At 39.3% G+C, this 12,473-nt stretch overlaps 3 protein-coding genes across 4 annotated transcripts; 2 read left to right on the top strand and 1 right to left on the bottom strand.

Annotated features, from left to right (window-relative positions):
- Positions 1-2,952: 2,952 nt before the first annotated feature.
- On the bottom strand, positions 2,953-6,604 carry GlcT (ceramide glucosyltransferase). The gene is made up of 2 exons (XM_064686619.1): positions 5,346-6,604; positions 2,953-4,084 (listed from the first exon to the last, which is right to left on the bottom strand). Exons 1-2 carry the CDS (start codon positions 6,156-6,158, stop codon positions 3,593-3,595), a joined length of 1,305 nt encoding a protein of 434 aa, XP_064542689.1. The 5' UTR covers positions 6,159-6,604; the 3' UTR covers positions 2,953-3,592.
- A 256-nt stretch (positions 6,605-6,860) lies between these two features.
- LOC135431465 (damage-control phosphatase ARMT1) lies at positions 6,861-8,799 on the top strand. Of its 2 annotated transcripts, none has more exons than XM_064686617.1 (5): positions 6,861-6,963; positions 7,016-7,317; positions 7,366-7,482; positions 7,642-8,368; positions 8,425-8,799. In XM_064686617.1, the coding sequence occupies exons 2-5, from the start codon at positions 7,053-7,055 to the stop codon at positions 8,732-8,734; spliced, it is 1,419 nt and encodes a 472-aa protein (XP_064542687.1). In that variant the 5' UTR covers positions 6,861-6,963; positions 7,016-7,052; the 3' UTR covers positions 8,735-8,799. The 2 variants fall into 2 exon arrangements, with proteins under 2 accessions (XP_064542687.1, XP_064542688.1); XM_064686618.1 differs by having other exon boundaries at positions 6,863-6,963; positions 7,016-7,322; positions 7,386-7,482.
- An 817-nt stretch (positions 8,800-9,616) lies between these two features.
- On the top strand, positions 9,617-12,282 carry LOC135431388 (damage-control phosphatase ARMT1). The gene is made up of 5 exons (XM_064686515.1): positions 9,617-9,880; positions 10,007-10,112; positions 10,177-10,273; positions 10,817-11,680; positions 11,746-12,282. Exons 1-5 carry the CDS (start codon positions 9,783-9,785, stop codon positions 11,895-11,897), a joined length of 1,317 nt encoding a protein of 438 aa, XP_064542585.1. The 5' UTR covers positions 9,617-9,782; the 3' UTR covers positions 11,898-12,282.
- The last annotated feature ends 191 nt before the right edge of the window (positions 12,283-12,473 follow it).

Raw genomic sequence — 12,473 nt, forward strand, 5'->3', positions numbered from 1 at the left:
AAGCAAAACAAAAAATGTTATAAATGAAATAAATGTATATGCTGTAAGCTATATATATATAGGTTAGACAACCATAACAATCACTTGGCTCTGGATCTCTTAGACAATAGTAGGAACTCACGACGCTTTAATGTTAATCGAATGTTATCGTCTCATTCGTTGACAAAAGACCGCAAGCAAAGTCAGATTTGAATTCGATAACTATTTGTTTTATTACCTTAGATTGTTGAATGCACTTGAGATAGCAAGGCTATTTATAAATCGCCGGAATCTGCAAGATATGGTTTCAAGCGTCTAAAAACCAGCGTGGACTTTGTCCACTTTGTAATCGTCATGCGAACATATTTACTTTGATAAAATATTTTAAATTTGTATATGCTATCTTAATTCGTAATGATATCTAAGTCCCCTCGATTTTGATTACTAAATCGCAAAACCCATTCATTTTCGAAGATAAGAGAAATGCGCAAACTTCTAGAACATGATATACCGGATAAGAGCTTCTGTTTGTTTGTTGTGCCAACTTACAATCGCCGAATGGGCCGACAAAGTTTACAGAATTCGCATCAGACATTGCGTTGCAAAAAGCACATTCCACATCGAAGATAGATAATTACAGTACATGTGTTAATTAATAATTAGGCCCTTTGAGCGGCACACTCATTTTATGCGTGTGTCGAGAAATTCTAATGTTCTAACAGCGACAATTGCTGGCCAATAAATCATGAAACCTCCATGCTGAATCCGGGCGCAAACATAATCAAACGATCCACACAAAATGTGAAGACACATGAGTCACCGTTATAATGAGTGCGCCTTATCAAGCTAAGCCCATTTATTTAAAAAAAAAAAAAACCAATGCATTATTCGCACTCGTGAATGAAAATAACTGGTCTACGGCGCCACGAAGTATGAGGACACAGAAGTACATATGTGTGTATGTGTGTATGCATGTATTGTATGCATGTATGGATGAGCATTAAGGGCGAATAAATATAAATAAAAGAATCGTTTTTAATACTTGTAGGCGTATGTTGGTCAAGTTTCAATCTTGTTTATTTATTTACTATTTACAATTATACTTAATTTACGCATGTGTTTAACGTGTTACTTTTTGATTGACTTTTCCATTCATTCAGTTAACCAAACAATAGCTCAAAAAATAAAGCTCGAAAAGTAAAAACAAGTATATCTCTGAACACATACAAAGTCTCATCCAAATTATTTTGACCAGAAAAGTTATTAAAGCATACACATGTATATAAACACATACATATACATATATTGCGTAAGAAGAATTACTTAATAGCTCGGGTATGAAGCAGGTCAAAAGGTCAGTAAATATTTTGATTCACATTTAGTTTAGTTTTGTGGTTTTAGAAAAACCTCAGCTTACCGTTATCCTATTATAAATAATTGCGCTTGGTTATTGATACATACAATATGTATTTATCTGCGTATGAATATATCCTTGTAAGTATATCTTATTTAGCATTCTATTATTTGTGTTAAATGTCTTCCCCCGCCAGCAGATCTTAGATGAGATATTTCATTGATAAGATATTTAATTTTATAGATAGCAATATATTAATTTATGTACATACATATGTATGATCACAAGTGGAAATAAAACTTCCCAGGTTCCTGAAAAATAATTTACAATGGTGAGAAAAGGTTTATATATGTATGTACATGCAAGTATGCATGTATGCAATGTGGCAAGGGCATTTGAGTATGCGGCGCGTGATCGTAGTAAATATAAATCTCAATACACTCAAAAAAATATAAAAGAAAACATAACACTAACTTTGCTTAGGAAATGACTGATCCATACTTTGTACGAATACCCTATGAATGTGCAAGTATGTATCCATGTGCAATACATACATACATACATAGTAACATACATGATCTACCTATACCCTCACAGATGTTATCGTAACTTTGTCATAAAATGTATAACGCATAGAAAAAGACCTCTCCGATCCCATTAAGTATACCCATTCTTGGGACAAGAACATCTCTCTATGCATAGGCCGGATCGGACGTTATATCAAGATGTGTTGACTACATATAGGTAATATTCTATCGGACATCTGCAAGCGCGTAAACTATAATGCTACAAGGGTATTTAATAATCGGCGTGCCGAAGATAGTCGGTCTTTCTTGTTTTAATCTCTCTTACTTAATTTATTTGTAAACCTAAGGCGCCTGAACGTATCAGTACCCCCGCCCCTCCCTCACGTTGCCATTCTCTGTGCTTTGCAACTGATATGGCTCTCTAATCTGTATACTCGCAATTTATAAATACTTATGTTCCTGTGTTGTTGTTGCTGAGCGCGTGTCTGTTTGTTTTTAGTGTATACACGCACTCGAATACACTTAATAATATCATGTTCAATACTTGGCGGGCCCTGAGATGGAGATAAGACTCATTCGCATTTACTACGGAAAAACGCGTTTATTCTCGATCCCAGACACCGCATGATGTGATGCTGAAGTTGACTCAGCGTTCGCTGAGAAATTTCTACATTTTTCCCTTAAGCGTTTCACGTATAGTTAAATTCTAGTTTAATGTGGATAATACTTGGGTTCTTGGCGGCGAGGGCAAGGGTCTACAGACTGCAAAGTGCGCGCTCATAGCAAAAGTATGTTCAGCATAATTAAAAGAATTTACACGACTTTTGAGCCCACATCAAATGTGCGGCAAGGCAACGCCTCCCAATGACTGTCGAATGTGTGATAACAAGTGCGAATTCGTGACTCATTTGTAGTTTTTCCCGGACTACGGCAATGTGAGAGCTATAACCTGGCGATCATAGATAGGTAAAAAGCAAAAGCCCATCGAACTGACTCATTAACAATAGATTCACTTTTATCATTAAAAAAAATATAAAGAACGAAATGTAATTACTCGAATGACAAATGATCAAAAGTAAAAATCAACTTGAATATAATTAAAATTACATTTATTCGATGGCGGTTTAGCGAAGCATATTTACAGAGCACGAAGCAGGTAAAGAAAATATATGATAAATCAAAGAAGAAGAAGAAGGAAAAAGACAGCATACTGTTTCGCTTAGAAATAATAAATAGCTAATTATAATTACGATAATCGATTTCAAAATAACAATAACAAAATCTAACTAACCTCAATCTCAGACCAACTAAATACAAATATACAAGCTGTCGCAACTTAGAACTTATCTTACAGATCTCTACAGATAGACGTATGGATATTTAAAGCAAAACTGTCAACTTAATTTTAAGTTCGGTTCTGCAATTCAACAATTTGCGTGTTGCTACCGTTAAAGCTGGATGTTGCCAAAGAGCAGAGTACTCAAGCCCAGACTTAATGCTGGGTCCTGGATCCTGCGTAAGCCTATGGCCGATTTTAGACAAGCAAAGCAGAGTTTAGTCTGTGCGCCCGATCACTTATCTTTACACTTAATTTCTTTAAGTTTTTATAGTGACTAAGGGTTTAGCTAGTAATAATACTACTACCATCAACTGTAGCTCAAAACGCAGTCCGCTGAGTCGCTCACAAAAGTACAAATTATGCATATAACAAACAAATTCTAACTAGCTGCTGCTACGAGATCAGCAGTCGCTGCTTAGCTGCGGCCAGCCCCGCCCCCATTGTCGTATTCGTTGTCGGCAACAACGTCGGCGCCGGCTGCAGCGGCGCTGTGAGAGAATCTGACTCGGGCGGGTTGAGCGGCAGTTCGTAGGCCATACCGCCCCAGTGCAGCTTGAAGGTGCGCGTGCGCCAGCGTATGGCGGGATTCCAGAGCGCGTGCAGGAACAGATAGGGGCCGGATAGCTCCCTGAACAGCCAGCCGATGACAAACTCGAATTTGTGGAACGGCATCGAGCCATGCTGCACAATGGACAACAGCAGCCAGTCGGACAGGAACCAGCACAAAACATGCACCAAGTAAAACACCAGCGGATCCCAGGCGAATAGCAGCGATGCTGACCAGGCGGCCAGTGCGCCCAGCAGCATGCATTCCGACAGCGGCTCCAGCAGGATCGTGGTCGGCACCATTGCGACGCGCAGCTTGGCCCATCGTATGAGTCGCGCCTGGAAGTAAAATTATAAATTATAGCAACCAATCTATGGGAAAGCAATCAACAAGTTAATTAAATTATATTTAACTGATCCGACGACTAGCATATGAAACTAACGCTTCGTTACTTATTTCCATATGTTTCCGACAGCTGCCAATTGTGGCTGGTGGGCTAATCAGTTCTTGATGGGTTCGTGTGGGTGTTGTTCACACAAAAGTCGAACAATATTTAGATGTTATGACCTATGGGGAAGGTAAAGTGAGTGCTGCCGCACTGCTAAGTCGTGTACTTGATCAGCAATAAGTAGCAAGTGATCGATTTGTAGTTGAAATGCTCGACACTTGTTGATCTGGGTGCATGAAGAATTTTTCTAATTTTTACCCAAAATTGACTCTTTTCTTTTGCCCTGCAGCTTGCGTTATTTTTCTTCAGTCCAAGCCTTTGTATAATCTTTACAAATCAGTTAATCACTTGAAATCTGACTCTGAAGCGGGCAGAGTTGTGTATTGGGTATTGTATGTATATACATTAGTTTAAGGTCCCTCATTACATTGAGTTATATCAGGCATGGTATTAAGTTACAATAAACTATAGAGTTGACTATTTTATTCAAGTGTAGAGTGTAATCTAGACAAATAAGTTTATTGTCTTTTATTTTTGTCAGTCGGATTATGTTTATGTCATGCAATCAATATGTATCCAAGTGAAAGATCTTCCGAAAACCCCTTTTAACTAATTCAGGGGCTAATTAATGTAATCATGTAATAGCAAAACATGACGTCTGTTGTTGTCTTTTCAAAATATGCTCTATTGTATGTGATTTACCACCCACAGTTGAGGCCTTTCGCGCCTATTTAGGGGGGGTAGAAATCATTTGGGCCATAGTAACCAGGCTTATCGTAGTAGAAGTAATATAGCAATAAAAATAATATTTTGATTATTAGTTTGTACGAGCTGAACTAGTCTTGGTTATTGAGAGATTGCTGTTTTTTTCATTCAAAAGAAAGTGTTCGTTTTCCGAGCTCCTAATCGAACATACCTATCACTAATTGGCTCGGAAATCATTTTGGCATTATTATCGCCCCTTGGAGTTCGTCTATAACATAAATTAGTGGAAAGTTCTGCCCTGCGCTTTAAGCGGGTTTGAGTGTCGAGTGTTTTGTTTTTGTAAATCGGTAAAATATGGAAAGGTTACTCTAACAAGGATTATTATAAGGGAAAGGAGTCTAACAAATTGGATTAAAAATTGATTTTAGATAGTACAACAAACCTACCTGAAAGCTTCCAATGTCGCATATGCCGCTATTTTGCAGGGCGGGCTGGTTGGATATGCGCATTTTCCAGCCAAGTTCCGTGACGCGCTTGGCAATGAAAAAATCCTCGGCCAGGTAGCAGCCGAACGCGCGCAGCCCGCCCAGCTGATCGATGACTGCCTTCCGCAGCAGACACGACATGCCCGTGTGGCAGTTGATGCCCAGCACATCGGCTGACAGGTAAATCCTCGACTGCACCGTGCCAAAGAAGATCTTCTCGAAGGTGGCCGCGAAGCCGTCGCGGTCGCTGGTGAAGGGCATTTGGTGCACTAGGGCATGCCGCTCCGACATATTCTGGACCATGTCCAGGAGCGTGTCGTTCTTCATCTTGATGCCACTGTCCGAGATCATGACGAAGTCATATTTTGCCGCCATATAGCCGGGATGGATGTTGTTAATTTTAGGATTGACGCCCACATCGGAGCCGCCCACAAAAAGCTGGGCATCTATCTGCGGGTATTTGTCCAGCAGCTGCTCCACCAGCTTAATGGCTGGGTCGTGCTTTTCCTCCACGCAAAATAGCAGTTCGTATAGCGGATAATCCATGGTAAAGAAAGTTTCCAAGTTGTGCTGCAAATTCGGATCCACGCCCATCAGTGGCTTCAGTATGGAAACGCCCGGCAGCGGAGAGGATTCAGTGGGCAATTTGCACGATTTTTTGTGCAGCTTGTACTTGCCATAACAGATCGCGATTATATGCACACACCATGTACCAAACCAGAAAATCATAAAAAATGCTCCGAAGCCATACAGTGCCAATGGTAAATGTGACATTGTGTGTGTGTGTGTGCGCGTATGTGGTTGAGTGTTGTGTGTTGGGTGTTGTAGGTGGTGCTGTCTGGCTCTGTGTGTGTTAGCGTAAATGTGTGTGTAGTGGATGGCACTGCGGTTTAGTTGGTATACATCTGTGCGTGCTGCTGCTGTCGTCGTCAACGCCTTTCGTCTTTGTAGCAGGCACAGAAGCAGCAATGCTATAATAAGAGCCTCAGCCGGACTTTATCTCGTATCCGTATCTGCCTTTGTCGTTCGCCGTCGCTGAGTCAGCATGCCCCGCTCGCAGAGTCAACAATTGGTCGCGTTGTTGACTATTCAACTTTGTCACTATGTCGTCATAGGAGTTTCTCGGATTATTTTTTGCTAATTGTTCACTAATTTGCGCGTGATAAACATCTCGAAGACTTCGCGTCGCGTTCCATGTCCAAATAAAAACTGCAACGAAGAATAGGGAACGCGGAAGTGAAAATACGCAAAAAAAATGCACTAATTTAGTATATTTTAAAAATACCAAATTTAGACAATTTACGCTAATTATGCCATGTAGCATTTAATTTGAAAATAATGGTAAACAACTTTAATCTTATATTTAATTGTTTTAGCGAACAGTTTAACAATTCATTGGGGTTCAATAAGATGTGAGACAATTCACAATTCATACAAAATATTGACGGATTTTGCTTTAGCAGCATACTTGGCATAACATGTCGTTACTTTGGTCTCACTTTATAGCGGAAGGAGGCATGCATATAAATAAAACTATATTTATAATGCATAATTCTCATATAAATTTCATCCGAAATATGTAAGTAGGCTATTAATGTGTTCGGGTCGATTTGATAACGTAAATATGCAAGGTTAAGCACACAAAAATTCTAAATAAGAAGGACGAAGATGGAGCCCGAAGGAGGAGAGTGCGCCATAAAAGATGGAGCGGCGGATATCAAAATTGACGACCCCAGTTTTGTCAAAGTATTTAAGTCGGAGTTCGATGCCAAGTACAATATTGTCGACATCCAGACTCCATTAAATGCTTTCATGTCTGGACAATTCAAGCGTAGTTACGCCTACTACACTCTGCGAAACCTTCTGCCCGTCGTGCTCACAAGAGTTATAGACTCGCTCACAAGGGATAAAGGGGAACTAGTCGCACAATTTGGTGAGGTTTGTAATAAGTTAAGGATGTTCCCCTAACCATAATCTATAGCGCCCACACAATTTGTGCAGCACGCGCGGGAGGAGCTAAAGATTATCATTGGGCTGATTTCGCGGCTTAAATATGAGCTGCAAACGGACAAGCCTTTCCAAAAGTTTACTGGCGATGGTAAGTATGAGTTGATAATAAAATAATAAAAAAAGAATATCTTCGGGATGCCGAACATTCAATATTGAATATGCAAGATTTTATTTATTGCTCTTGTACATACTTGCATACACCTATGACTAGATAAATAATCTAAATTTATTTGTTAAATGCTTTCAGAGCCAGATCGCGATTCGTGGAATAACTTTATATCACATCTGTCAAATGAAGGGCGCACGTTTTATCAGGCATGCTGGATGCACACCGAATGCTATATGTATCGCAAGCTTTACTCCTTCGTGGAAAACAGCATCTTCCTAAAACAGTTCGATTACTTTGGCAAAATTAAGGAGCACGCCCTAACCAGCTGCCAGGACGATATACTCTCATTGGCTAAATACACACGACGGACGGAGAACACCGTCGAAATGTTCAATGAGTTATTAAAAATTGACCTATGGAGCAACCGCAACGATCTCTCGGAGAACGAACATGCACGAATGTTTAATATGAAGGTACTGGAGGATGTGAGTGCTACGGATAGTCATATTCTCGCCAACAATGCTTCCGAAATATGGGACTGCTTGTCAAACAAAAAGACAAACAAACAGCATGTAGATTTTGTGCTTGACAATGCTGGTTATGAGCTGTTTACAGACTTCATTCTTGCCGAGTATATAATCGAAAAGGGACTCGCTTCCAAGGTACGGTTTCATGTCAAGGCGTGTCCTTGGTTTGTTGCCAACATCACACAGCGTGATTTTCAAATGATGCTGCAATATCTGAGCAAACACTCTGACTATATAATTAGTCTGATTGGCAACAAGTTTTTGCAATTCATGGACGAGGGTAAATTCGAATTGGCGCCCGTGTCTTATTTCTGGACCGGGCCACATGCTTTTAATTGGTAAGTCCACATCGTTCTCGAAATCGCACAACAATTTAAAAAATGTACCTTTGCAGCATGAACACCCTTGAACCAGAGTTATACAAAACGCTGCAGCAGTCAAAGCTGATTATATTTAAAGGCGACTTGAACTATCGGAAGCTGTTAAGCGACGTTCGCTGGGAGCCTACACAGGATACGAGAACGTGCTTGGGCGGATTCATACCTAGCAGCTTCTGCACTGTGCGCACAATCAAGGCAGAGGTAATCTGCGGTCTTTCAGAAGGCGTCGTTGAAAATCTGAAATTGAGAGACCCTAACTGGATGCTCACTGGAAATTATGGCACAATTCAGTATGTGGATGGCGCGCGGGAATTCGGCTATTAATAGATTAAGCTCTGTATCTTATTAGTTTCGAAGTCAATCCAAATACATATAATATCAGTCTTACAGTTTTACAGTAGTCATTGTTAATCTATTTGGATTTTATTAAAGTTGATACTAAACAAAAACATACACACACATGCACCCTTTTGATACAGTGTCTCCATTAGGTTCGCCGGTTTTTTTGTAGGGTCTTTATTTATGGCCTAAATATGGTAGAAGAATGTATGCACACACCAAAGTCAAAAGCTTTACCCCAAAAAAGAGATTTTAATAATTTTCTGTAGAACGGGAGGCATCCGAAAAGTTGTTCTTTATTTGTGTATACTGTACGAGAGTAAATACTATTCGTTGTCTAGCTCTTATAAAAGTGCAGTAAAACGAACGATGGAATTATCGATAGGGAGATTGGGTAGAGATTGGTAGGAAACTATCGATGGCATAAAAGGGGATATTTGGAATCTGGCAATTGACCCTGCAAATTAATTAATTTAAAAATAGTTGGTTTTGATTTTAAATTTGTAAGGTATTGTGTTTGACGTAGATGTAAATGTGTAGTATATAATCTAATTGAACAAGCATAATTATATAGAACTGTGTATATATCGAAGCATAAATTTTTGGAGAAATCTTAATAGAAGCAAAACTATTAATAGTGTTGTCTGTATAATAATTCTTACAACACATATAAATAATAGATATATACATATATCCGTTTATAGCTTATGATCATCATCATCTGCTTGTCGAAATGTGCGACACAGCGATTGTGGCAGTTACGATAGTTTCCGAAATATTAGTTGCAACGGTTTCTCTAATTGTTTATTTTATCCGATCATTTCCGAAGCTTAATATGTAGTCGATAAAAAATTATCGACCGTGTCCCACCACTGCGAATCAGTTCCGTAGTAACATGCATTTCTGCTGTCGACATTGAAGGCGCCAAGACAAATAGAGATAGATTGTGTATTGTAACAGTTACTGGGCAGCAAGTGATACAACAAACGATTTACAGCTGATTAAATACCCCGCGCAGCAAGCAAAAGACAATATGACCTTAGTACAAAACGATGCGGATTTTGATGCTGCAAATGGAATTATTGATAGCGAGGCGCCTCCACACACGCAGCTAGCAGCCCTATATAAGCAGTAAGTAGTATTCGCTATATATAGCATATCGGAATTTCCCCCCACGCATATGAATACGCTCATATATATGGAGCGAACCACTGATGTAATTTGATTGCCTGACCTCTAACGTGACCCCCTCTCTAGGAGCTTTGCATATTACACTTTTCGCGTGCGCTTACCTTCAACGCTGGACACAATTGCCAAGTCCCTGGCCAAGGATAAGGACGAGCTGCTGTCAATATATGGAGCGGTAAGTTGTAATATTGCATAATTCAGTGCGCTGTTCGTTGCAATCAATCAATGTTACTTTTTAGGACGCAGCCTCAGATATTGATCAAACAGCTGCAGCCATTCTGGAGCTGCGTTCAAATATTTTGAAAAACGGACCGTTACAGCCGTTTAATGACAAAGGTATGTATATATATAGCGGAGCGTAAGGAAGCTAGATACCTGGCATTTACTTATGAGTAGAACATTAAATCCAAAATTAATAGGTTTATTTTAATTTCCAGTCGTTAAAAAATTGGCGCGATCAGATCTTCTAGAATCTATTTTTATCACTTAGAATTTCTAATACCACTTAGAATTATTTTCGAAAATAGAATTATAGAGCTTTTCATTAAAGAAAAAGCCAAACTGACATATTATTGTTATAATTATTATTATTATTTTATATTATTATATTATTGTTATTGTTATAATTATTATTATTATCAATAATTATTTATTCCTTTAGAATATAATATATATTTTATTCCATTAGAATAGCTTCAATTCTTTCTTAACTATAAAAGATTTAATTTGTTTGCTTATTAAAGTAAATTCATTCATAGTTAAAAAATAATTGAAACTATTCTGATAGATCCTATTAAACCATTGATATATTTTGCCATTTATTGTTTGGATATAAAAAGAGATATATAGATAATGCTTGATAAAAAATCGTATATTTAGAGATCGACGCTGGATTTTGGAATGCATTCTTGGATCAATTGCCAAAGGAGAAGCGCACCTACTTCGCCAGCTGCTGGCTGTACGCCGAGTGCTTTATGTATCGCCAAATATGGTCCATATTCATATCGTCGCGCCTGTCCGGTTTTGATTACTTCCGCAAGCAGAAGCAAACGGCCGCACAGCTCAGCGTGGAAGCCATGCTGGCAGTGGCGAATGGCACCCGAAAGAACGACCGCAATTTGATCACTTTTCAGCAACTGTTGAAGCTCAATTTGTGGGGCAATCGCTGTGATCTGTCGATTACGTCGGGCAAGCAGGTGAAACCGATGGGCGATGCCTTCGATCAAGTAGCCCATCTGGATGCTAATTTGTTAGTGGATGGCACTGCCGCCATATGGAAGTCACTGGATGGCTCCGACGGCAACGGCATTGTGGAATTTGTATTCGATAACGCGGGCTATGAGCTTTACACAGATCTTATACTGGCTGAGTATATCATCGATAAGGGACTAGCGCGAAAGGTGCGCTTCAATGCCAAAGCAATTCCCTGGTTCATATCGGATGTCATGGCCGCAGATTACTACTGGACGCTACAGTTTTTGATCGACCACACGCAGCCTGTGCTCAGCGAGCTGGGAAAGAAGCTAAAACGCTTCACCGACGAGGGAAAATTCGAGTTGGCTCCACTCGAGCATTTCTGGACCAGTCCATATGAGTTCTATCGCATGGCAGAAGTGAAACCGGCGCTATATGAGCGCCTCTCGCAGGCACAGTTGGTAATCTTCAAGGGCGATCTTAACTATCGCAAGCTACTGGGCGACTTTAGTTGGAACCACACTGAATCATTCGACATCTGCCTGCGCGGTAAGTTATATTGTGTAGTTGTCCGACATATTATACTCACAGAAATATCACCTATCCTTACGTAGGTTTCAAACCCTCAAACCTTTGCTCGCTGCGCACTATCAAAGCGGACTTGGTTTGTGGACTCCCGGCTGGCATATCAGAGCAACTCTTTGCCAAGAGCAAGGAATGGATGCTTACAGGCGAATATGGAACAATTCAGTTTGCCAGCAAGTAAAGTGCCATGCAAATTACCCTGATACAATACTATAGCTCAAATGTTGCAATTTTAGGAATAGCTAAATTGTTAAATCATATTTTCACTGTTCAAATATAGCACTAATATTTTGAAATATTATGTCTTAAGTTTGCTGCACATTTTATTTACCGACGAGATTTACGAATATCAGTGCTTCCATCAAACGTTTGTAGAAGAATGACGATTTGGACATCCTCTTTGTTACGCACTGTTGAAATTCTGTCAATTTGCCTCGCTGGCTACAAAAAATATAATTGTCACCTGCTACAAGTAATTCAAACTAACTTAACATAATACCACCCGTTGCCTTTACTTATACATTATCATTTTAAACATGTTAATAATAATTGTTACGTTTCTTGTTCCCACGATCGGTTTTAAATTTATTTTCAAACTCCTTTCATATACTAAATAAACAATTGTTTCGGTGATTTCAAAAAAATTGTCAACGGGTTACAAACTTATTTTCAATGATCTTTGTAAATCTTCAAATTTAGAATCCAATCGTATTCAAACTTGGAACAAAAATGATTGACTCCCAACTCATTTTAAATA

This window comes from Drosophila montana, unplaced genomic scaffold, assembly GCF_035044405.1.
Source record: "Drosophila montana isolate Dmon_TW-CO22-7 unplaced genomic scaffold, ASM3504440v1 contig_3200_1, whole genome shotgun sequence".
NCBI lineage: Eukaryota > Metazoa > Arthropoda > Insecta > Diptera > Drosophilidae > Drosophila > Drosophila montana.

What these genes read in the sequence shown, in the direction of transcription:
- LOC135431388 (XM_064686515.1), top strand. Translation starts at nt 9,783, where the DNA reads ATGACCTTAGTACAAAACGATGCGGATTTTGATGCTGCAAATGGAATT. An exon ending in TGCTGTCAATATATGGAGCG is followed by an intron (nt 10,113 to 10,176) that starts GTAAGTTGTAAT and finishes GTTACTTTTTAG; the next exon opens with GACGCAGCCTCAGATATTGA. An exon ending in ACAGCCGTTTAATGACAAAG is followed by an intron (nt 10,274 to 10,816) that starts GTATGTATATAT and finishes TCGTATATTTAG; the next exon opens with AGATCGACGCTGGATTTTGG.
- GlcT (XM_064686619.1), bottom strand. Translation starts at nt 6,158, where the DNA reads ATGTCACATTTACCATTGGCACTGTATGGCTTCGGAGCATTTTTTATG. An exon ending in GCGACATTGGAAGCTTTCAG is followed by an intron (nt 4,085 to 5,345) that starts GTAGGTTTGTTG and finishes TTTTACTTCCAG; the next exon opens with GCGCGACTCATACGATGGGC.
- LOC135431465 (XM_064686617.1), top strand. Translation starts at nt 7,053, where the DNA reads ATGGAGCCCGAAGGAGGAGAGTGCGCCATAAAAGATGGAGCGGCGGAT. An exon ending in GGAACTAGTCGCACAATTTG is followed by an intron (nt 7,318 to 7,365) that starts GTGAGGTTTGTA and finishes CATAATCTATAG; the next exon opens with CGCCCACACAATTTGTGCAG. An exon ending in CCAAAAGTTTACTGGCGATG is followed by an intron (nt 7,483 to 7,641) that starts GTAAGTATGAGT and finishes AAATGCTTTCAG; the next exon opens with AGCCAGATCGCGATTCGTGG.